Source organism: Takifugu flavidus, chromosome 22 (assembly GCF_003711565.1).
Source record: "Takifugu flavidus isolate HTHZ2018 chromosome 22, ASM371156v2, whole genome shotgun sequence".
NCBI lineage: Eukaryota > Metazoa > Chordata > Actinopteri > Tetraodontiformes > Tetraodontidae > Takifugu > Takifugu flavidus.
Genome location: NC_079541.1, coordinates 6,288,214 through 6,313,126, shown reverse-complemented (window position 1 = coordinate 6,313,126; position 24,913 = coordinate 6,288,214). Strand labels below are relative to the sequence as shown.

Below are 24,913 nucleotides of genomic sequence, written 5' to 3'. Positions count from 1 at the left end.
ATTTTTACGCGTTTTTACTTAATGTATGGTTAAAGGAGGACTTATAGCTCCATCAATAGATCTTTGTCACGTGATCTAGTCTCAATCATTGCTGATAAAGTGATGAATGCAAGGAATTCAGGTTTATCTCAGTGACACGACACAGGTTGTATAAAACTGTCATAACAGTGATTTATTATAATGAACCATGAAAATAGCCACCAGTGCAGTGTCTGTGAGTCTCTCCCCTCCACGAAAACATACACTCACACACAAATAATAAAAAAAGTTAAAGAGAAACAGAGAGAAGGGGGGCTGAAATAAAAGTAACGCTACGGTCACAGAAACATTTAGCTTTGCCAAGAGGAGTATTCGTATATACAACCATATTTCCAAAAAAAAAAGAAAAAAAAGGGATGGGAGCAAATTTTACAAGCATAGAAAAGAAAAAAAAGCAAATATTTACAAACAGTTCCTGGTGAAAGCTGGAGAAACCACCTATACATTAAATTACACTTTCTACAAATAACCATTGATATTCAAAAATAAACCGCTAACGTCCCAGGACCACTCGGCCTACTTCAGGAGATTCAACCACTCCTGCCACCAAATCTCTCACACACACACACACACACACACACTCCTCATTCACTCACACTAACACACTCAGGTGTACACACGAGTGCAGCATCCGGGGGTGGGGGGGAGGCAGGTTCCTACAAATGGGTCTTTTCTTAATCTGCAGCGGTGAACAGACATTTATTGTTGAACAGAGGAATAAAAAAAATAATTGTCTTTTTTTTTCTCTATACAAAAGAAATGCTTTGCTATAATGAGCCTCTAGAATAAAACAAATAGGTTGTGTAGAGAACCGAAGACAGACGAGAAAGAAGTAGCAAAAAGGAGTAACTGACAGGGTGGGGGTCAAGGCAGAGGAAGAGGAGGAGGAGGAAGAGGAGGAGGAGTACAGGCTGGAATGTCCGTGGATAAACAAAGTGCAGGGGTGTTACATCAGGACACAGGAGAGCACTCCTCTCCTCTGGAGAGTGATATATAAAAGGAGGAGGGGGCAGAGACACAGGGGGGGCTGTGAGCACCTGGGGAGCAACGTCCATCTTCATTTAACAGTTTGTTTTGAAGATCGGTCACTGTTCTTTTCTCTAAAAATGTTTGTCCTTGTTTTGTGGTTTAAAGAATCTAACCCAACTGTTTTTCCACTGGCCGTGTGTTCAGGAACATAGAAAACATATCTACAGCTAATGTACACGCCCCCCCCCCCCCCGGACAGGTTCTCAGGGGCTGCTGGGAGAGTGCCGTCAGTGCCACCCTGTGCTCAGGTACCCTGAGCTGTGGAAGGGGGTCGAGGACGCAGGGGCCCCGCGGGTCCCAGAGGGCATCTGGGAGGAAGCGGCTTGAACCTGGCCCTGTTGAGTCTGTTGGGGGGGAGGAGGGGGAGGTGGAGGCAGTCCAGTCTGCTGAAGAGGTGGGGGGTAGGTGGATGGGGGCACTGACGGGTTGGCAGCGGCACCTGGGTGCAACAATGCAGGCTGAAAACCCCCTAAGTTCTGAAAGTGGTGGGGCTGAATTGGGGTGTTTGTCGAGGGGGCGGGGGGGGGAGGCGGAGGAGGCGGGGGTGGAGGGGTGAGGGACAACAGGGTGCTGCCACCAGGAGGGGGCTGCTGTTGGGGGTTCTGTCCTTGTGGCGGGGGAGGAGGTGGTGGGGCAGTGGTCAGCATGAGCTGGTGTTGCTGGATGGGAGGGGGCTGCATGTTGACATGCAGTAGAGTGGGGCCGGACATCGGGTGAGGGGGGGGGGGGGGGCGGGGGTGGGGGTGGCGGTGGGGCAGCGGAGCTCTGATAGTGTACGCTGTGGGGGAGAGTCTGCATCAGTGGCTGGGATCCGGGAGGGTAAGGGGGAGTGACCGTAGCTTTGAATCCAGGAAAAGGTCCCGAGGGTGAGGGGCTGGGGGTGGAGAAATAGGCTGCGGAGGCCGGAGGTGCGGGTGGGGGGGGGGGGGGGTGGCGGTGGGGCAGCGGAGCTCTGATAGTGTACGCTGTGGGGGAGAGTCTGCATCAGTGGCTGGGATCCGGGAGGGTAAGGGGGAGTGACCGTAGCTTTGAATCCAGGAAAAGGTCCCGAGGGTGAGGGGCTGGGGGTGGAGAAATAGGCTGCGGAGGCCGGAGGTGCGGGTGGGGGGGGAGGGGGCGGCGGAGCGCTCTGTGTGCTGTACTGGGGGAAAGGAGCAGGTCCAGGAGGCGGAGCCTGCTGCTGTGGTTGGTTCTGAGTCTGAGTAGAAAACAGCGCCCTCTGGCTGCGGTAGGGAGAACCCTGAGGCTGAGGCTTGGGCGAGTGGAGGTGGGTGGGCGCGGGGTAGTGGACAGGGGAGGAGGGTAAAGGTGTGGGATGCAGCTTTGTGGGGGTCAGGGGGGTCGCCTTAGGTCCGGCCGGCTTGCTGGTCGGATTCGCCGCCCGAGATTGACTGTCGCTCTCGTCATCCTTGGTTGGACGACTTGGAGGCTGAGACAGAGGACCAGGAGAGCAGGGCTGCGGCACAGAGAGACACCGTTACACACCTGAGCGAACGGGCGGGGCCCCAACGTCTGACAACTCAAGCTCACCGTCTGGGTCGGGGTCTTCTGGACATTTGGAGACGGGCAGTCTCTCAGGGCTGACGCGTCTCCGCCTTCTGTCTCCGTGTCTACAAGAAGGCAGGAAAATCAGGACTATCAATAAGGTTAGCTTAGCATACGCACAAGAGACAGTCAAAGAAAGAGCAGCAGAACGGTGGTCAACCTGCGTAAGGTGGAAACCATGACAACTAGCCAACAGGACCGTTCTCACTGGCATGATTTATGCTATGCTAACTCTTAACTATAGGGTTAGCTGGCACCACAATGCCTGTAATATCTCAATATTTCCCCTGAAAACCTCTCCTGTCAAGTGAAAGAAACATCTTTATTCTCACCTGTGTCTTTGTCTTTGCTCAGCAGCAAAGCTCTGTGGTAGCTGCGCTCGCGCGCCTGCTCTACTGACGTGGAAGACGTCCTGCACACAACAGGGAAAATCATCGTTTATGTCACGACAACAGCGTAAATGAATGTAAAAACTAAGCAGACAGCGGGTTTCTACCATTGTCCCTCCTCCTTCTCTCCTCTCTCTCCAGCTGCGTCCGTCTCCTCATTCAGCTGAGGCTCTTTTACAACGACGGTGCTGCACACAGCTGTGGGCGGGGGAGCTTCGCTGCTGCTCTCCAGGGCGACGGGGAAGGCGTCCACGGTCAAAGGTGGCACGGTGGAAACGGGGGAGCTGCACTCTGTCTTGGAGCCGCTGCGTCGAGCCTCGCGCTGCCGTTTCCTGTATTCCAATAAGGAAACCTGGAAACGGAAAAAGAAGAAGTCAGGAACAAAGGCGGTACCGTGACACACCAGCAGAGGGCAGCAGTCAGCCAGATGTGGGTACAGTATGAAGATGCCAAGGACTTGCTCTCCAATGACAGTCATTACCTTTTTCTTCTGTGGGGGATTGTGCGATGATCCTCCTCCATCGCCACTTCCTTCTACGTTCAGAGAGCGTGAGAAGGCGAGTAAACCTGCGTCCTCGGAGCTGGGATAAAACAGCTGCCCCTGGCCTTCGCTGAATGGGGCTGGGGTGTTAACCAGCGACCCCGCCCCTGCTGCAGACCCTGCTGCAGCCCCAGCAGCAGCCTCTGGCCTGAAGGGAGCTGCCAGAGGCTCCAGGGTGTGTGAGGGCGTGAGGTCCCTTAGGTTTGAATTGACTGGTGAAAAGTTCAGGCCAGCTGGTCCAGTCAAGCCTCGGTCTGGACTTTTTATCCAGCCAGGAAACGAGGAAGCACATGTTTCTGCGGACGAGGAGACCTCCAGACTGGCTTCCAGAACCCCTCCATCAGCTCTGTCCTCTCCACCATCCAAAGACTCGGCAGCTGGAGGCTGGGGGCTGTCAGGAACCAACACCTTGGCGTCTGTCTGGGATCCATCCAAACTGGTCACCCTGACACAGGGAGAGGGAACCAACGTAGGAGGACGATCGGCCTACGGAAGGAGGGATGGAGTCGTGTTAAAGTCGCCGCGCTTCAAAAATAACCATCATCTCTGATGACTTCACTCACCTCTTGAACGCTGGGCTTTCGACTGATCTCTGGCGAGTTTTCTACTGATGACTCGGTCTAAAGAACCAGAAGAGCGTCAGTCAGTGCGGCTGGTCAGCACACGTCAACGTGGTCATCTCAGTCTGCTTTACCTCTACAGGGGTATTAAGTATCCGTGTTGGGGTGCTGGGCTGGGCTTCCGTATGCATCTCCTCCACTCGAGGGCGTGGGGGCGTGGCCATGAAGACAGGGGTCGCCGGCATCTCGGACTGGTCTGCTCTGGTGGGTGTGGCACACGGCGAGCCGTAGGGGGTGGAGCTCTCAGACATACAGGCATCTAAAGGACTCAACCGTCGCTTTTTCAAAGGTGTGGGCAACTCTGGGGTGGAAGATGGTGGTATTAGCGCAGTCTCATAATTACCCAGCATGCATTTGTGAAACTGATGCTCACAACAGACTACCTGGTAGCGAGCAGGTGCCATTGTAGGGCAAAGGGCTGTCGGAGTCGCCGTTGATCGAGGGGCTGAGAGGACCCTCACAGGGCATGAGGAGGCTTGGTCGTCTCACTGGGCTGGTGGAGCCCTCCTCTTCCAGCGCCTGCTTTAACCACCGCTGAAATTAAAAAAAAGACTCAGTAAATGTGGATAAACTACCAGTTTAATACTACTGACCGGGAGGGATCGACATGGAGCCCCTTTCTGAAGCTCATACCTTCTTGCAGGACCCAGTGGTTGGCGGCGTCTCTGCCAGTTCTCTTGAACGCCGTCTCCCAGTGGGGACTCCGGGAGTGGTGGGGCTGCGGTTGGCCAGGAATGGTGACGAGAATCGGACATAGTGTTTGGGTGTGCTGTAGACCTGCGGCGAGCACGCCATGCCTGGCAGGGCGTTCAGCTGCGTGGCCAGAACCTCGGGGTCACTGCTTATTCTGAGCGGCCTCTCTGGGGCCGGCTCAGGGGTTCTCACGGCGCCTCGGTCCTGCTGCTTCTCTCCCACCCACTCACTCACAAAGTGCTGTTGGAACAACAAACGTTTATCAGCCCTCGTCTTAGAGCGGCAGTTGTGACGTTCTGAAAACAGAACGATAGGTTTACCTTTTTAGTTTTGAAGTTCTTGCCGCTCCCAGTACGGGTTCTGTCGGGTGCAGGTGAGCTGCTCTGGGGAGGGCTGCTTTCTGGGGGTTGGACAGAGACAGTTTCTGGCTCTGGGGCAGTGGGCGGTTCCCCTTCAGGGGCTTCGTTGGCGGGAGGCTCCGTCGGCTCGAGCGGAGAGCCAGGGGTCAGGTCGGAACAAGTGCTGATTGTTCGGGCTCGCCGGCGCTGTTGACCAATGTGTGTGCGGTTCCTGGAGAAACTTTTTCTGTTTCTTGAGGCTTTGACCTTGGCTGGTTTTAACCCTGGCTCTTCTTTGACCTCCAGTATTGGCTAGAAAGAACAGGTGTGTATTTAACACTCGTGTAGCAGAGCTTTAGCGTCCTGTACGAGTCTTAGAGAAGCCACCATCTCTCACCTGCATGACAGCTGGAGAGTCGGCTGCGTCTGGTATGGCTGGAGGCTCCTCCTTGATGTCACTGCGGGTGCCGACCTCCGACTTGATGCTGCCGATTCGTTCCAGCGCCTGCTCCCTGCGCTTTTCCCTCTTCTCCATTCGTGCAAAGGCTTGAAGGATGGCCTCCATCTTTCTCTCCTCTCGAGTCTGCAGACGGACAGAAGGTGCGTTCCGCAGAGGAAAGACAGGCAAGTCAGTCAGAGTATAACTCCAGGAGGTGGCAACACGCCATGTTGGGCAGGCAACGAGGAGCAGATGTAACCCCAAGCTTTCACAATTATACAGGACAAAAAAGGGCAGACCGGCCGAGAGAAACCAGGAAAGGATACGAGTGGTTGTACTGGTACGCAACAGGAGAAACAGCCAGAATTAAAGCTTCGCACACAAGGTGGGTTCAGCAGCTTTTCACTTGTTCCTGGGCTGTATTTTATGCTACAACTTATCCAAAAATCAGAGAACCATGGTAGTTCAGTAAATGTCTCCAACAATGGAAAATGTTCTCTGCATATATGCTGCTCTTTTGGGTTTAATTTTTTGTTTTTAAAAGTCATATCAACTAAGGGCCAGGTTAAAGGTCTGGCAAAAAAAGGTATTATAATTGAATGCTACACCCCAACAACAATGAGAAATTCACTAGAAATAAGGTTGAGTAAACAGGGTGAAAATAAGACTTGGAATCAGCGTAATAGATATAAATACCTACAAAAGACACTTTGTTTTATCCAACTTACTTAAGAAAACACAAGTCTTAACAGCTAGGTCACACTATAAGGAAACAGCCCTGTCCACACACTGCTGTCAACTCTCCTGAACCTTGTGGTGGCAGTTTTAAAACACTCACATACATCGACTTCATGTTTTGATCATTTTTTGGAGGGATTCTATACTCCAGCAGCAAAAGCTCCCTCTCTCCCGAATCACTATATAGAAAGAATCCTATTGGATCAACCCGAGTCAATACAGCCCTGGCAACAAGCTCCACGCTCTGTGGCCACTCCTCCAGCCGCATCAGTGCCCCCTTCGTCTTTGTAACCATCTCTGGTCGATTAGAGAGCTGAATGTTGGCCAAAGATGAGTCAGCACTTTGCACCTTGGGTCCGCCGTGTGAAATGAAGCTGACTGCAGGGTAATTTCCACAGTGAGAGTGTGCCAGTGTGTTTGATCCATCTCTCAGAGATAAGAAAAATGAGCAGCTGAAGCAGTAATTGCACATTTCAAACTCTGGAGGAGAACTAGCCTCCCGCTGTAACACTGTAACACGAGGCCGCGGCGCACGTTTCCGCGGACAGCAGAGTGTGTCGCCGTCATGTATGAAGGGCGTTTAATTGATTCAGATGCTGGAAAGAAAGTGAAACGAACGAGAGGAAAACAACATTACTGAAAAGTTGAAAAAGAAAAACAGAGCAACAGAGGCGGGATGACAAGCAGAAGATGAGTGATGAAGAGGAGGGTGGTTTAATGGAAAGGAGGTTGGGAAGAGCTGCTCCTATTCAAGCCGCAGCACCCGTAGTGCAAAAAAAAAGTTTAAGATGCAACGAGAGCAGCAGGGGAGAGTTTTATTTTGCTCTTTCGGCTAGGTGGCTGCATGACAAAAAAAGCTATAGCCCCTAGCTTGGCACACTTACCATCTTCCTCCTCCTCTCAGCAATCTGCTCCTCTGACTCCATCTCTACTTCATTGCTAACGGAGGTTTTGTCTTCTAGATCCTCATATAACTCAGGATCCTGTAAGAGGAGAGGAGCGGGGTATGGCGCTTTATCATGGCTTATCAATCAGTCTGGCTACAGACTAGAGGGACAACAGAGTGGAGGGCAAAGAAAGTGAGAAGGGGGAGGGAAAGGAGCAGGGGGGCTCATCTGAAACATACATGGTAGATAACTCACTGTTATATTGTGGTAATTCCATGCGCAATAGAATTATTGCTTCACACTCCTGACAATGTGGTTGTGAGAGTGTGGGAGTGTGTGTGCTCCTCCCAAGATGAACCATTTGTATTGCGTTTTTCCCTTTTCTAGCCGACACCTGCTCCCCATCAGTTATGCTGCTACAGCACAGCACCGTTTGAATGATGTGTACAAACCGTCAGGGTTCTGCATCTTTAATCAAGCAAAACTCTGATTCTTCATCAACTCCACCACCATCAGTGCTGCCACTGACAGAAACAACCAAACAAACATCCCCCCTGCATGGTTTACAGAGTTCATCTATTCTTCTGGCTTTGGTCTGACAGGGAACCTGCACAAAATCACCAAGACCCAGAACCTTCTTTCACGGCACAGACCGCGGCACCACCATGAAAAAGGGTTTTTAAAAACCCTGCAGGTGAGGCAGAAACACTCGTACGGCTTAATGAAGCAAATGCATTTAAAGTTTGCATCTTTTGGTTTCAATTGAAGAAAATGCAAGTAAACACAAGCAAAACATGGGTGTCGTGAGTAGAACCAAAATTACTGGAATAAATTGTAGGTTTTCTAAAGGGATGATGGGAGAATTAAAGAGCAACAGAAGTGACACTGAAAAAACATGCATGTAACATTTCACAAAGACCAAAAGGCAAACTGCATGCATGGATCCCGGGCATTCATGTTCTCAACGCAAGTTCAGAGGGTTCAACGAGTAACTGGGAGGGTGAAAGTGGTCTTGCCTGGTTGTTAGAGATGGACAAGCGGAGAGGAGAGAGCTTCCTCTGCTTGCCGTCACCCACGCTCTTCCCCTTGCCCTCTCCGTCGATGCCTGCGTTCTGGTTCTGGCCCTGGTCCTCCCGGACCATCTCCTTGTCCTTGCGGCTCCCCCTGCGCCTGCCTCCGGCCCCCAGGTTCTCTGTGGGCTCCAGGTTGTGCTTGAGCACTGGGCACTCGTGGTTCCCCTTCACGCAGGCACAGTCCACCTTGTATTTACTGAGATGAGCAGAAAATGTCATTACAATGCTAATAGCTACTGAAATGCCTCATTTCTGTGCTGCTACATTCGTTCTTGATAGCTCACCAGCTGCCGTAGTCGAAATCAAATCCGATGGTGATCTCTGTGCCCTTGGAGATAGGCCTCAAGGAGTAGATGTATAAATGAAGCATACCGTCCTCAATGACGTGCCGTACCTGAGGGGAAGCAATTAGTATTAAAACCAGGCAATATGGCTACATTAACCCTGATGGTTAAGAGTCATTATCATTCTTACTTCGGCGTTGGGGGTGCAGGAGCGTCGGATGAACCGTGCTTCGTTTCCAAAACTGCGGGCGTCTACACACATCTCCAGCCCATCAAATTTAGAGTAAAACAAGACAAAAGGGTACGGCCTGAAATGGAAGGAATGGGGGAAAAGGTTGGTGCACGGAGACACGTCTCAAATGGATGATTATTGGATTTCGGATCATGGCAAAGGCAAAAACAAAGCTATCTATGGAGAGCGGCATCCTGACCTCTTGAAGAAGTATCCATTGGCCTCAAACTGCTGCCGGAGCATGAACTTTCCCCTGTACTCAATGATCAGGGAGTCTGGGGCCAAGTCCCGCACCGCCTTGAGGATTTTCTTGTTCTTTTGGACTTGACTCTGGCAAAGACAGTCACACATGAAATAAATACTGCGCTTTCTGTGCTCAGAGCTATTAAACTGCTGCCACTGTTGTGGATGGGTGTGCTCAGGTGCCTGTTATTACCTCCACGGGGGGTTTGAAAGAGGCAGGGTGGGTGTTATAGGCTAGGCTCTTGCCATCACCTTGTTCTTTAACACGTAAGAGGACCTGGACATCCTCACTGTACTGATTGCTGCTGGCCTCCTCATACCGCTCCATCCAGGTCTTGATCTTGCTCTCCCACAGAGAAGGGTGCTCGATTGGCTCCTGCTCTGGAGCTGCACCCTAAGAAAGGCAAAAAGCCTGTAAACATGCTGCTGCTATCGATTATGGTGGGAAGAAAAGCCTGAATTCAGGAGTGTGTGGAGTACCTTAACTCTGGAAGACTTCCTGGATCCCTCTCTGAAAGCCTAGCACAGGTGGAAAAACATGTAAACTTCTGATTAAATATGCATGATGTGCTGCAGCTGATTTTACTGTAGTTACTCTATGAAATCTGACCTTCTTTGCTCGGGCTGCAGATGCTGGAGGCTCTTTATCGCCGCTCTTTTTGCGTTTTTTATCAGCTTGCTTATTGCCGAGTCTTCCAGTCGTCAGGATGGTGGTAGGCGTGTGTTGGAATGTGGAGTAGAGCTCTAGCGGAACCTCATCTCCACTCTCCGTAGCACTGGTGTCTCCATCTAAATCAATATGTACGAGCATTATAAGGAGGAAGTGCAACTCTAATAAGCTGAGGTTTCTACAAGAAACAAAGCACTCAAGAGTGCAGAACTCCACCAAGCAGCTCATTTCCCAACATATTGTGACTTACAAACAAAACTAATACTCCCATTAACTGGAATACCAGTTTGTCTGCCAATGGAAATTGTTGGTCTTGTACGCGAGGGTTAGTGAAAGGATTGCTCATTTAGGCGACAGATTACAGACCATGATATTGATTTGAGAATCAAGGAACTTGAGAGAGCTTAATGATCAAAGCCCCTCTCTCTTTGCCCACTATGATTTCCTGAAAATTGAATTGTTCATAAGTTTTTATTTTTCCAACTGGATGAAATGAAACACTGCCTTCACATCACCACCTTCGCAGAGGTGAAATTTCTTGCCAACTGTAAATAAATGCATGAGGCAGGTAATATTACAGAGCAGAGCCTTCATCCTTTTGTCCAGCAGGTGTCGCTGTGCCCCCTGCTCAGACCTGGTGAATTTTACAATGCTGCACCCTGACCCAACCTAGAAACTTGCTCTGCTCACAATAAACTACAAACAGGCCATAAAACAGAGCAACTGGCTCATTTGTAAACCTTTGTTGAAGATAAACTTTAAAAAAAACCAACATTTGTGGAAGCATGTGGATATAATTACCAGATAAACATTCCCGTTTCCTGGTTTGCAACAGGATGGCCCTCTCTCTGTCCAGATGCCTCGGCTGGCAGCGCTCACACAGGTAAGTCTCAGGAATGTTCTGCCTGTCGATGCCCATGCAGTCTATATGTTGCCAGGCGCTAAAAAAGAGGAGAGATGTTAATAACAACGTTTGGGGAGCGCTGAATGCGTCCTGGGCCGATCCTCATTGGCGAAACCAGAAAGTCACCTGCACTTATCACAGCAGATCATGTAGCCGTCATCGTGGGTGAACCCACAGATGCACCGGGTGATATCAGTGCCGTAGCTGCCATCCTCTGAAGTGCTGAGTGTGGTGCCACGGGATGCTTCATCCTGGCCTCCAGGAACAAACAGACTTCCCTCTCCTTGTCGGATCAACATGGAGGGAGGAGGGGAGGCTGGCGGCGTAGGTGGGGGCCGTGCGCCATAGTTATGGTCCTGAACAAAGGACGGAAGAAAAGTTTTGTGTTTATTAATGACGACTGACTAAACTAGAGCTTTATTTCCAGTAGAAGGAAACAGGAAGGCGTTCCATTTACATGTCAATGTTTTGAGCTGAAAGGTTAATATAAGTTAAGATGTCCGTACAATGATTAACAGGGAGGGAGGGGTCAATATATGCCCCGCTATTTTCTGAAAGGTTGAGGAAGTGGAGTACTCACAGCATAAGGCAGGCCAATGTAGCTGTGGGAATGGTGAGAACTGCTGCTGTAGATCTGGTGAGGGTAGCTGGACTTCTCCACCACCACAGGGCTGGCCTCCACCGATTCAGGTCTGCTGAGCAAACAATAACTAATAAATACATCGTTTAAAGAAACGCTAATATGGGGACACAAAGTAACCTGTCTTTAAACACACAAGACACAGACGATGAATGTGATACAAACTTGCAATAAAGAAGACAGAAAAGTTCAGAGCAAGTCCAATCACAGGGAGTTAACGTGAGTATTTCCTATATTTGTGCAGCTCTTTGCTAGTACACTATTTCAGCACACGTGCCTTTCACTTGGCACACTGTTCTTCCTCTTCAGCAGCTCCTGACCGAGCTGGCCAACTAAAACCGACACATTTTATTCAGTAAAAGATTCAAGATTCTGAATTTCATTACGCACTTTGGGGGGGTAAAGTCAGATAAACCCACATCTCCAGAACAGACAGTGAAAACTAACGTAACATCTCCTTACTGATACCAAACAATATGCAACCAGTGTCAAACCAGTATATCCACTCTCCCAACGATAACAATGCTGTGAACAAAGTCTGTTGCTGTCTAAGACCAACCCACCCTGGCTATTATAACACGAATCAAGCTTCGGTTGCTGAAGGGTTGGCTCTGAAGGGACGAGTAAAGCAAACGGGCAAAACTGACAAAGAAAGATAGGAAGAGGAAGAAGAGGAAGGGGAATTTAAGAGAGCAACTGAAAAAGCATCTGAGAGAAACGTGTAGCTTTACTGGGCAAACTGCCGTCCTCTTTAGTCCGTTCTTGTAAACGGCTTCAAGGTCAAAGTGACTACAAATTCACTCAAAACACTCACATCTAAAAACAATAAATCAAACTTCACCGCGTCTATTACCCAACCATAAAAACAAACTCCCAACTGAAGTGAACCAGTCATTTATGGGCACAAAGCCTGAACACGCCGCGCTGCATTGCTTTCATTCCAACTCCCGACCTGAAGCTTCCTCACACGTCAAACATGAATTTTCTCTTTTAGCCATTTCCATTCTTAATAAGATACCTTCAAAGTGCTGGTACAGTACCTGTGAGCTCTTCTCAGCTCCTAAGTGTTGCAGCATGCAGAGACAGAAATGTGTAACACTTCCTGTGTGCGCTGCCGCTCAAGTTCGCCGTCAAAGTGAAAACGTAAGTGCATGCAAGAGTTCGAGAGGTGGATACCAGGCGAAGGTGTGTGCAGTGGCTCTGTGCGGGTGTGCACAAGAGATTGAGTTTCACGTGGGTGAATTGGTCTGCGTGTGTGAAGACGGCCTGACGAAAAGATTTAAAAATCCCACTCATTCTTATTCGCTCTCCTGACTGGTTTCTATATACAACATGTGGATTTATAAGGAGATCGTACATTTACACATAAGTTTGGATAATAGTGATCTGGGCATAGACGAGTCAAGACATAACAACAGACAAAAGTCAGCAAGTAAACAAACAGGTCTGCTCAGAGAGAAGAAAGCCAGTGCATTTGAATGTATGTGAGCGGAGCGCAGCACTTGTATCATTCATGGGCTTTGCAGATGGGACACGTATGCATATGGATGCAGGAAAAGAGGGTTTTAATCTTTGAGGGTGCTGAATTTGAACAGTCGCAGAGTGGTTGAAACACCTGAGAGGGGGTGAAGCAGCAGAATGGACAGATCACCAGCAGGACGGAAAAGAGCAGCACCGCCAGAGGCAACGCCTTCGCTCCTAAAGAGCTCCCGCTTGCTGCCATGGCAACACTACGTGGCTGCGTGTGCGCGCACGCCAGGCTCTGTGTCACTATGGAGAGGCACGCCGCATCAGCCAACAGCTGGTCACGCTGCTGCATACTTCAGGGAGGGACGAGGAGAGGACGCGGTTCCGTTTGGATGGCGAGCAGCCGGCGTTACTGCTCCAGGACCGGCTAGCGAACATTCGATGCTTTAGAGAAACGAGCGCGTGCCTGGAGGGTCTGGACCTGTTCACCAGCAGGTAGAAGCCTGGTCCAAGCTTATCTGCGTTGAAACCCGCAGCAGGTGACATGTGCAGAGCAAGACGGGCAAAAACGAGGCGGAGGGGGGAGCAGCGGGACAGTTTAAGGAGCCACGTCTAAGTGAGAGCCACCTGTCACTCAGGCCAGTGACCATGGCAACAGGCTGTGCGCAGTGCACAGGGAAGGGAGGGGATGGAGGGGCAGAAACCATGGCAACACAAGCCGACGGGGAGGGCTGTCTTTCTTTAAAGGAACAGGAACCCCTCCTAACTTATGACGTGTGTTATCTTCATTCAGACAACAACCTCTTGCTTCGTTTTATTTGACCGGGAAAAAAAACAACAACGTGGCAATGCCCTTGAGAAGAGGAGGAGAAGCAGCCCTGTTGCCATGACTCTGTGCATCACAGCCGTCTGTGCGCACCTTCCACGTTCACACTGTAGAATACCATCAGGAATTGCATCCCGTTTACTCCTGTGCAGATATGAGGGGATGTCATAGGAGGAAGTGGCGCTAAATAAAGCATTCCTTTCTCCATGAGAGTAAGTTTGTACACATGGGTCATCCATATGGAATGAGGGGAAATAAAAAGAGCTGCCAGCAGCGCTGTACCAGGCATGTTCAGACAAATCAAGGGAGAAATATTTTGAATTTAAAAAAAAAAAAAGAAGCGTTGAGAGTGACGCTAAGCGAAACAAACATGAGAGCAGAGAGGAAACGGCGTTGGAAAAATCAGACTGCACGTCTTGCAAAGGCTTCTCCGAGTCAAATAAGGAAATGAATCAGAATGAATGAGGTGGCGTGTGGACGTGCGTTACTCACTCTGAGCCTGCAGCCATGTCCAGGTATGAGGTGTCTGCTGTGTCCACCCCCACTGGGACGACTATGCTCATGACGTTCTCTGCTGATCAGTTCTTGTCCTACTGAGTCCAGAGAATGGGAGTCCAAAACACTGAGGCATGCCAGCCACAGCAGTCATTGCAGACATCTAAGTGCATCCACAAGGCCTGTTCGCGCAGGAGGTCGGGGAAACGGAGACAAGAAGAGGGGAAAAGGCGTTAAAGCATGTGTGGATCCAATGGTGGCACTGAACAAAACATTTCACATGTGGCGAAGGATGACAGTGAAAACAGGGGATTTCCATGTGAGGAAACGCATGATTCATACTTTCAGAGAACAGCAATGTCATTTCCCTTCTGAGAATGTGATCGATCGAGGTTGGTAACGGATCAAACCTGGATTAGAACGCTGTAAAGGTGAATTTTGAGCTGCATCTAAATGTGACCTCTGCTCAGCGTCAGCTCGGATTGCTCCGGTTGCACTGTGAGGAAACTCCCACAAAGGGGAGCAAGAGAACACGGCAACTGGCCGCCATGAAAGGAGAAGGCAACTGCACACACGTGCACGCACACGCACACAGGGGCCATTTTTCCCCGTCGACCCAGGAGGACAGCTCTAATCTAAGCAACACCGCCCCTTCATCCTTATTCACAGAACATTTGTGATAACGCTAAGCTCCCTGTTCTGAAAAAGCAGCAGAAAGATGGCTTGATTGATAATTTATTACATTTGGTGTCAGGCAGCCAGGGTGGTGTTGCAGTAGTAGGAGGCTGGTGCACTGATAAATGATACAAAAGGCCGATGTGAATGGGGGAACATATGTGTCAGTGCGGCTGGCGCTGATGCACACAGCTCTGGTGATAAGCGGGATTAGCGGGGAGGCGCAGATGCCCAGACCAAATAGGCTGCAGGTCACACCTTTGCATGCTCAGGCAAACTGGAGCCAAACAAAAGCTCAGCTCGCAGCTCTGGGCTCGCCGACGGAGCCGGCTGGGTTCGCGGGTGTATTGTGTGTGTGGGAATCGCATGCTAGCTTGTAATAACATACAGTGGAGAGGACACCTGTCCAAGCATGTCTACGAGGAACTGGCCCGCCGCGGCTCCAGCTCGTCTCTCTCCAGGAAAACTGCGTTTGGTTATCAAGTTAGCTGTCAGGGCTGCTGGTTTAACCTTCCAATTGGTTTGAATTCACTACCCAGAGCAACTTGACTGGTGAGAACTTCAGCTGTCAGCCTGGGGCCTGAGCGGGAGGAAAGAGACCCGTAGGTCCTGCAGCCAGCCAGCGATTGATGGGAATTACCTTTAAAATGATTCTACGCCAGTCTCCGCTACATTGGCGTCTGACCAGGCTGAACACTTCACAAGGACACCTCAGTCTGCCAAACAGACGGTTCCTGCTCTGCTATCAGAGGCTCGGCATGTTCCAGCTACGGCCCTTCAAAGGAGCGTGTTTGCTCCCTCATCCTCCCGGCTTTGTCTCCGCTTTGCCCAGGGAATCCTGCTGTCACTCCTGAGGAATGCAGACACACACATACACAGGCTAGTGTCCGCACATATACCCACCCCCACCAAACACAGGCAGACAGATAACCCCTCGCCCTGGCTCCTAACATTCCTCTCCACAAGGAGGCTCTCGGAACACTCCTCTGCTCCAGCCAGACGTGCTCGGGATGGACAAGGGGAGTGGGAAAACGGGGGGGGGGGGGGGGCACACATTTTAGCACGGCAACATTCCTGACTAAATCTGAGATGTGCCGCGAGTCGCTCCTCCTACTTCCTCGAGAAAAGCTGTCCATCACGGAGGAGAAACGCAGCCAAAGAAAGGAAAAGAAAAAGGGAGAAAATTCCCCCTCCCTTTCCCGTCCGCAGTCACCCCGCCCAGCCGGATTTCTCTCCCTCCTCTGTACATTTCCTAAATAAACCTGGAGACTGTAACTTGGAGCGGAGGGGAAGGGGAGTGTCGCCGCTCCTAATTACAAGGAGGCAGGCAGAGACCATTTAAAGCCACTGTTGGCCGTTATTGACTGCTGTTATGGAAACACATGAGAAAGGGGTGGGGAAACTGGGGGGGGAAAACGCTGAAACGCTTCACCTTACATAGCGGAGCTCCCGGCGTCGCAGGGTTAGAAATCGCCCGCAGCGCCGCCGCCGTTTCAAAGGGCAGCGGGGTGGGGGAGGTGTACGTGGGGTCTGTCTGACGGCGACACAATGCAGCCAGAACCTGGGTGGACTCTGGGTGGCAGAGCGGAGCACATGGTGGGAGCCGGCCTCTCCTTTCTCCCCCCGCCCTCCCCGAGCGAGGGGACACAGTCACGTCATTGTGTGGGGAATGACTGTGCCTTAAAGATGGAGCCTCGCCGGAGTAAAAGGCAAACGTGTGCGCCGCTCGCTCCGTGCAGGCGGCAGCTTTCCTCTCTCCTCGGGGTTATCGCCGCCGATCCGAGCGTTTTCATTCTTTTCGCGGCCAAGTCTCACCAGATTATGTTTCTTGGATGAGTAGGAGGAGCGGTACGAAGCGAGATTCCGACCAAATCCCGCAGACCCCCCCCCTCTCCCGAGCTTATGTGACTTCACACCATCCTCGTAGCTTGCTGTATGACTCAGCTCGTAAACGGAGGGAGAAAACAAACTTTTATACAAACGCGAGGCACATATACAGGAAGCATGACCCAGATGGAATGTAGGCCTGGCCCACGGTGGGACACAGTCCTCTCTAAACCAGAGCACCCCCCCGTGCGTGGAGGATGCGGTCCGGCACCATCACACCCTTGCTTACGGGCCAGTGTGGTTTGGAATATAAAGATAAACAAACCTGTTGGGATTTGGTGAGAAGTGATGCAAGAAACGTAGAAATAAACTACGCACGTCCGCCGATGTCGGCGGGAGGACGGGAGGCGACGGTCGACGACAGCTAAAAGCCACTCAGGTCCCATTACAGCACTGTTTGAGGATCAATTTCACGGCTGAATCACAGTGTGGTTACATCACCAACATTGACGGCGCACACGCTCTTTACTTGGCTCATCCTACCATATGCTGCTATTACCCAGGAACGCTTTGGTAAATACGGGCTGGGACTCAGAGATGCGCCGCACAGCTTCAGCCAGGCAGCCCCAATAATCCTGGAGCCACCTGTCAGGGAGGGAACTTGTTTTAAGAGGGATCTGTTATGGCCCAGCTAGCAGAACAAAAACAGGTCACCTGAGCCCCGGCTTCTCCTCCCACCTGGGATACCTGGTCCCAGGGCTGAGCAGCTCCGTCTCCATGGGCACCATGCAAACCAAAACCACCGGGGACAAGAGGCAGGGCTGCTGTGGGGAAGAGGCTTGAACTTCCTCAACACTGCTGCTACTGTTTCACAGGTGGGGGGGGGGGTGATTGTCTGGAGACGGATAAGAGTGTAACACCCAGGGAATCCTCTCCAGGTTGGCCTGGAAGAGCCAAGGAGCTGATAAAAACCCAGGCCTGACAATCTATCAATACGCTAATGGATGCCAGGCCAATCTGCCACGTCTCTGCTGACCGATGAAAATGCAGGCTGCTGCTCGGCTTGTAGTCTGTTTAAACTGTGTCAGTGTCTCCGTGAAGGCGTGAGGGACAGGAAAGGTGTGTCACCTCCGACTCCCTCACGTCTGCTAAACTTCCCTGCCCATGCAGCCCCCGGGGGGGGAGTGGCAGCTCTCCTCACTTCGCCGTTTCTGTCAACACAGAAAGCAAACAAACATACATTCTGCACAAAGCAAGCAGGCACACATCCCATTAAAGTATTTAAGACCGGCGCTAATGAAAGGAGCCAGTATGGAGGAGCAAAAGACCTCGGCGTTAGAACCAGGAGGCCGAGGATACTGTGTGTTACGCATTAAGCATCGCCGCCCCGGGGATAATAAAGCGTCCGCAGAAGGAAAGACCCTTTGCCACTTATTAGGATGTGTAAATTGAACCCTATTGGGAGGCAGCTGAACTCCATTAAGTTGACATGGACACTCTTGGACAGCCCCTCTTTACACACTGGTGAACAGTGACAGCACAAACCTATGATAAAAGTGTGAGACAGCTATTCCTTTAACACCTCGTCCCTGCCTTAAAAACCCTTCCCTCCAGATAAAAACAGACGGTTATAATGCAGCTTTAATACGGCTATTCGTCAACTATTAGCAGGGAACACCTGGGCCATGCTAGGAGATGCTAGTGATTACAGAGCTAAATTTAAGTCAAATGTGCAGGGCAATAACAGTGTGCAGCTCATATTTAGACTTACGTTGTAGTACTTTTAGTTATAAATCGGTGTATTTACAGAATATCCAACGCGTTCCATGACAGCACAGCTAATGTGAGCCGTGACGCATGTTACATTTACTATGACGGAGGATTCGGGACCAACTCTCCAGTATTTAGTAGCATTAGTGTAGCATTGTGATGCTAAAGAGGGGATTTTTATAGGCATGAATCTTCAGGCGAACGCAAAGTAAAACGTGTAAGATCCTGTGTTGTGCAGTTGCTGGTGCCTGAGTGTGTCGGCGCTGCAGTCAGTCCTGCCGGTAGGGGTGTGGAGGATACAACGTTGCTATTATGTGACCACAACACCCTGCTGCTGTCGCCATTTTCAGAGCGCTTTTCTCGGGACGGCGAGACAATCGTGTGGCCGGGAGAGCCTCGCCACGGGAAGAAAATCCCCCAAGAAAGCATTCAATCGCCTCTTTCACACACTCTGCCTCAAGTATCACTCTGTCGGTACAGTCTCCGTGTTGCTGCTTTTAGTTTTTTTGTGAATTCATCGAAAGCTGGGGCGGCGAGCTAGTTAGCTAGCAACCGCGAACAGCTATGGCCTCTGGAAATGTAGCAGGCTAAATGCTATGGCTTCCTAAGGAGACGACCGACGGAAGAATCGAATTAATTCCTGTTTTTTTTTCCAAGTCAGACAAAAACTGGCAAAGTAAAGTAGTGAATATGTTGACGCAAAGTGGCCAAAATATAATCACGGGGTGCAACATTCAAAGCTAACTGGGGCTGCCGATATAATGCGTAGTGGATTTAGTTAGCAAGCAAGCTAGTGCCGACGCGAAAGGAATGGATTAATTCTTGGCTCGCCGCAGACAGGAAAGAGCGAAAGAACCACTTGAGGCAAAGTCGACTCCGCATACACATGGAAAAGTATCAGATCAGGTAAAACAATCAACTGCAAAAGCGTGGTTCAGAGTTGCCAGTCGAGGGCAACACATTGTATGACCGGGGCGAGATGCCCAAATAGAACGTCCCCTCCCCCACACCTGCGGTATTTGAACCCAATACACTCGATTCACGTCGAAAATGTTCTTTAAAATAACCATAACAGAGCAGGAGTCGCCAGATCCGTTCCGCAACAGAGGCTAATTTTAATCCCTCATAATCTTGTGACAGATTGTTGTTTATAAAAGAGACTACCCGATCATTACACAATATGGCTTTGGAAAAAAATGTAGGCAGATTTAATTCTCTATCCCAGTTTGGGTTGTTTGGGCAAACTAAACACCCTTAAATCACTACGAGGCTGCTAACGTGTCATTGTTCTCCAGCTTTGAACGGTGCCTTTGTGGGGAATTTGGCCGAACGGAAACGGCGACCTGGGCTCCCAGCGAGCAAGGTGAAAGCTACCGTTATACGTTAAACGTAGCAAATGCGAGGCGGTCTAATTGTGTGCGCGTTAGCCGTGTTGTGGACGGGGCATTCAAGCAACGGAAGAAGGGGCGCCCTGGTCGACAGCTACGTCTGCAACCCGAGTTAGACCGAGGGTGTTAAACGGCGTGAGAGTAATGCTGGGTTGCTCATTTCAAAGTCGCAGTTATTTACGCCTAAAAAGGGGCTAAAAGTATGCGCAATGCTGTCCGCGCAATACCGTCCGAGATGTCACTGTGCCAAACCAAACAAGAAGTGCCCCCCTCCCCGCTCTGGTCAAACGCACATACCATCGTGACATATTTTAAGGACAAACTTACTTATTGTAACGTTAATTGCTGCTCGAAGCTGGGTCGTATACAATAAATTACCAGGATCTTTTGAATGCCAAGCTCAACGTGCCTAGCGACCGTTGCGAACGAGTCAATTTTAGACTTTGTCCTTATTCCACTTTGAAAATGTTGCTGTTGTTCTTCAATATCATATTTACATCGTAACTTTGTGTGACGCCTTGTTTATTAACGGACGATCAACGCGAATTCAGTGCCCTGGTTGCTCTAAGTCAAGCTAATTGGTGCTAGTAGCATGCGCTAGCTAGGAAAAAGTCTACTGGCGTTACGCTTGCCAACGTTGCGATTACATTGGAAACTTAGACGTTTTCAAATTTTGAAAACCACAAATGTGGCCGATAAGAGACTTACCACAAGACACGCTGAAATAACGACCAGTTAGCTAGCAGGCTAGCCTCAGCTGATACTACAACTACGTTAGCCATCAGCATGATGTGCCTAGCCAGCTAGCTAAAGCCAACAACAACCTTCCAAGTCGGATTTGTTCTCCTCCTAAAACGACCAATAAATGCAGTCCACTTACCGTTTTATGTCCACGCTGGATAGTCAGTGCAGCAAATAATGGGACCTGGGTAGGAGCCCAGTTGCTATCCACACAGCTTCTACAACCAAAACAATACTTCTGTCCACACACTGCGGATCCCTGGTAAAGCTTTAAAACGTTTGTATTCAGAAGTGTCCTCTAAACGGGCTTTTCCGGGGAGAAATCCATTGTCTTACGTTAGCTGCAGTGACACGAATTTAACTAATAATTATTCAGAAACCGTTAGAACTAAGATATAGTGAACAGCGACTTTTAGAAATTGTATCCCCTCAAATCAGTCTCTTTTCCCTTTGCAAAAATGGCGGCTCTGCCAGGACTGCCGAGACTCCGCCTCCCCCACGAGCCCCCCTCCCTCCCGTCGTTAAGCCCGAGCTCCGCCCTCACACACTGCGGGGCTCCCCGCCCAAACACACAGGGACGCCGTGGCCGCGCCGGGCGCGCGCTCCCGGGCTGCAAATCTGTAGACTGCTATTTCTGTCATTCACAGTCTGGATTCATCTTGGGCCGCACAGAAGATGACGTGTGCGGCTGTATTACAGTAAATAGCAGCACACAAAGTAACATAGTGGTTGAATTTTGGGAACTTACTGCGGCAATGAAGCCCAGGAGTGTGTGTTAATGCGTTGTGTTCTCTTTTCTCTGTTGCTAGTGCTAGTCAGCTGTGTTTTTATCAGGAGGTTTTGTTTAAACTAATTGACGTTTCCCGTTTCCTCTGCTTCCCTTCAGAGCGAAAAAGGATGTGGTAACTCCACTGCAGTTTGGAGACGGGTACGTTGCCTCAAAATAAAAACATCAACACCTATTTGTGTTTTTGAAGTTTTTTGTTGTTGTTGTTGTTTTCATTTACTTGCCACTGTGAACAGGACAAGGTTTTCTTGAGTAGGCCAGTAGGCCCGGAATAGCACGAGCAGGGCTCACCTGAATTGAAATTTGACTAATTTGGATCCCAATCCTTGATTTTACTAGAGCCACCACTGAAAAAAGTACCTAAATCTGCTATCTGACACAGTAGGAGGCAACTAAGCTGTTATGTAACCCCTTACACAAGAGCAGTATTTTGTGTATTGAACTGGCATAAGGAAGGCAGAGCCTCTAGACCTTAACAATAATATGAAAGGACAAAAACAGCAGCATGCAAGAACACGTTAAATGAACAAATGGAACTGGCCGCAAATCCTGCAAATGTCTGTGTTTATAACGCACAAGAACATTGTTTCCACGGAACACAAGAAACAAAAGTGTAATCTGCACAATCACTAACAAATTAAAGCATAAAAAAAGAAACAAAATGCCCCCCCCCCCTTTTTTTTTTACAAGCCTCAACTAAATTTGTTAGAATTTACAACTGTTTTGATTTAAGGGCCATATAAGTGGAGAGGATGGGACACATGCTTGACAGCCATAAAGGCGTAAATCTCTGAATCGCCCTGACAGTTGCATGGCTTTGTGACATGGTTGCCGTCTCCCACAGAAATGTGTAGAAACCCCTTTGACATCATATGTTCAGGGAGGATGTTCTCATCCTTTCCATTTCTTGACCCTCCCCCACCCTAACCGCATCCCCCCGCGCATGCGCGCACGCCAGGCTCCGGGATCGCCGCAGCCGCCGGTGACCGCGTTCTCCCGTTGTTTGCAATAAACTTGACGGAGGACAGAGGCGAAAGCGGGCCCGATCCAGTCGTGTCCGCCCGGGCCGCTGACGGAAACATCCGCCGGGATGCAGAGACGCGTGCACACGTCTCCCGGGCTTGAGTTCCTTTGCCTCCCGGAGCGACCGCATTCGTTCTCGGGTCGCGGCGGTCGAACCGGTTTCATTGTAAAGATAATGGCGGCCAGGTCGGGGATCAATAATAGCGTTGAGAATCGGTGATTTTTGGGAGAACGCTCGGGTTTGTGATGACATCATGCAGTCGGTATGTGGGCGGGCTCTGAGCTGAGAGGGGAGAGGGGCGCAACCGGAGAGCAGCGCGTGCAGGCGCCATTAGCCTCCGCCGACGCGGGTCGAGGTTTTTCGACAGAAATGGCGACGGTGAGACGGTCTCCTCCGAAACGCGCCCCCTCGGTGGCGGGTCAAACACGGCGGCCCGCTTCGGACCGACAAACGGGACTTAATTCGCCCGACAAAAACGCCTCTAGCGTCGTCGGACGGGAACAAGATGGCGTCAAGGATTCTTCCACTGCCTTGCTCGGGGTCGTGCACTCGTGGGTGGCGGCGCCGTGCGCGCTCTCGCCGCAATTATTTCCTGTTTTCAGATCCCGAGAGAGAAGTTGACTGTTTAACGAGCCGCCCGCGTCCGTGCGCACGCGTCTGTGTCCGGGAGTCGCTCCGGACTACAGTCTGCAGCCGTGGTTTGATTCGTGGAAGAAGCAGAAAATTATCTTCCCCCACTGATGTTACACAATCACCCATGTTGCTTCCACCTTTGAATTAACACCCAAATTAACCAAAGACTTAAATTTATTCGAGAATCATGTGAGTGAAAGTTGGCATGATGGAATTGTTTGTCTTCGACCGCCATCTAGTGGTCAATGTGAACAACACACCTCTATTTACTTCCGTTTACTTATTTATTCACATTTTGCTGTTTTTAACTGCTCAATTGTTTAAATATTTTTAAATGATAAATAGTGGGGACATTCTGATTTGTGTGGACTGTGGGATGAAGCACAATTAAATGTTAGTTTTATTTGCGCCAGCAGTTGCATTTTATAGGACCATACATAAACAACCAGAATACTAATCTGCATAGGTCTCATACACCCTGATAGAGAAACCGGCGGCATTCTTTTTACTAAAACACATTAATGTTAATTTATGGTATTTACCAGGCTGATTTGTCAAGAAAACTGAATAGTGCCGTCATTTAGGGTCCATTGTCGTCTAGAAAACTGAGGAGGCGCTGTCATTTCAATACGGCTTCCTGTCAACCAATCACCACAAAGGAAACCCAGAGGTCGTCCAATCACAGCTCCCGTTATTGGGAGGTGGTTTATTGACAAGAGAAGGTGACTCCTTGGCTAGCAGGACAGAGGATCACAAAAATCTCAACGCAGATCCCCCAAAGAGGACTGTTGTTTCTGATATAAGCAACGATGTCTTCTTTTGGAAGGGTCCTGGGAGTCCTCCGGGCGGGATCTCGGCTCGCCATACGCGGTCCACAGAGAATACCGACCAGAAAGTGAGCAACGTCAACCCCGCTAGCATCTTGGCTAAGGCTCGCTATGCTAGAGCAGCGACATGCTAACAGCCTGTCAAACTCACAAATGAATCTCGGCTATTATCATTGTATGGGAATGCTTTAAATCTATGGCCTATTTAGATCTTATTTTCAATGTACCTTTGTTTCCCAGAGCTGGAGGCGGCCCGCATATTGAGCCTCAGTACAGACAGTACCCACAGCTAACGAAGAACCAGAAGTTCGAGTCTGAACTGCTCAGCGGTGCCATGTGGTTCTGGATCCTCTGGCACCTTTGGCACGATCCCGATGCAGTTCTTGTAAGTACATAATTCCCACCGAAGAGCAATATTTGTTGCATTTGGAAGCAACTGTCAGTTCCTAATTGTCCACGGAGTAAATGTGAAATTAGTGAAAGCTGGTGTGGCGATATACAACAAAACGGAGTGTTAAGCAACTGTTTTACGTGAGAAACCTGATTAGGTAGCGATCTATTTAGTGGTTTCAAGCTCCACAAGTGTCGGGTTGTCCACCCGTCTTTCTCATGCACCCAAAACATGGGAGTAAATTTGTATCACTCCTTCCATACAGGGCAGTGATGTCTCTTGATTGATCTTGTACTTGAATAAACCACCATGTCAGATGACTGAAAGGTTCATCTTTATGCAGGGTCACTTTCCCTGGCCTGACGCTTCCCAGTGGACAGATGAGGAGCTTGGAATCCCCCCAGATGATGAAGAATGAGGTATTTTCTGTCACATTGAAGGTACAATGCTGATCTGTTCAGTTTGGAATGATGACAACAAGCACATTTTTGCTTTGTAAATTGATTAATAGACCAGTGTCCTGTGACTATAAATCCTTTTTAAGATGATCCTCAGTATCTCTTTTTTTATCTTAAGTTATCCTCCACTTAAAACAAACTTTATGGTGGTGTGAATCAATGAAATGTTTGATTCCTGTTTGCAGATCCAGAAGGATGGAAGCTGTTGGACAAGTTTGGAACTGTTCATGTTGTACATAGACTAATAAAGTTACCTTTAACTTTAAAAAAAACAACCCTGTGTGATCACATATTGACCAG

The 24,913-nt window shown here is 49.8% G+C and overlaps 2 protein-coding genes across 8 annotated transcripts; one reads left to right on the top strand and one right to left on the bottom strand.

The window, feature by feature from the left end:
• Window positions 1–1,585: 1,585 nt before the first annotated feature.
• kmt2e (lysine (K)-specific methyltransferase 2E) lies at window positions 1,586–20,971 on the bottom strand. 5 transcript variants are annotated; one of them, XM_057022193.1, is made up of 25 exons: window positions 20,633–20,971; window positions 15,408–15,617; window positions 14,090–14,274; window positions 11,245–11,359; window positions 10,791–11,020; window positions 10,562–10,701; window positions 9,701–9,879; window positions 9,571–9,609; window positions 9,284–9,484; window positions 9,047–9,177; window positions 8,806–8,923; window positions 8,616–8,725; window positions 8,275–8,527; window positions 7,256–7,354; window positions 5,592–5,777; window positions 5,177–5,506; window positions 4,797–5,096; window positions 4,547–4,697; window positions 4,238–4,464; window positions 4,107–4,163; window positions 3,484–4,029; window positions 3,110–3,354; window positions 2,946–3,025; window positions 2,599–2,678; window positions 1,586–2,524 (listed from the first exon to the last, which is right to left on the bottom strand). In XM_057022193.1, exons 3-25 carry the CDS (start codon window positions 14,158–14,160, stop codon window positions 1,709–1,711), a joined length of 4,704 nt encoding a protein of 1,567 aa, XP_056878173.1. In that variant the 5' UTR covers window positions 14,161–14,274; window positions 15,408–15,617; window positions 20,633–20,971; the 3' UTR covers window positions 1,586–1,708. The 5 variants fall into 5 exon arrangements, with proteins under 5 accessions (XP_056878173.1, XP_056878172.1, XP_056878174.1 ...); XM_057022192.1 differs by lacking the exon at window positions 15,408–15,617; XM_057022194.1 differs by lacking the exon at window positions 15,408–15,617 and having other exon boundaries at window positions 11,245–11,356.
• ndufb2 (NADH:ubiquinone oxidoreductase subunit B2) lies at window positions 18,696–24,888 on the top strand. 3 transcript variants are annotated; one of them, XM_057022380.1, is made up of 5 exons: window positions 18,696–19,270; window positions 21,380–21,421; window positions 24,005–24,149; window positions 24,499–24,574; window positions 24,799–24,888. In XM_057022380.1, the coding sequence occupies exons 1-4, from the start codon at window positions 19,251–19,253 to the stop codon at window positions 24,571–24,573; spliced, it is 282 nt and encodes a 93-aa protein (XP_056878360.1). In that variant the 5' UTR covers window positions 18,696–19,250; the 3' UTR covers window position 24,574; window positions 24,799–24,888. The 3 variants fall into 3 exon arrangements, with proteins under 3 accessions (XP_056878360.1, XP_056878358.1, XP_056878359.1); XM_057022378.1 differs by lacking the exons at window positions 18,696–19,270; window positions 21,380–21,421 and adding an exon at window positions 23,568–23,832; XM_057022379.1 differs by lacking the exons at window positions 18,696–19,270; window positions 21,380–21,421 and adding an exon at window positions 23,568–23,832 and having other exon boundaries at window positions 24,499–24,595.
• The last annotated feature ends 25 nt before the right edge of the window (window positions 24,889–24,913 follow it).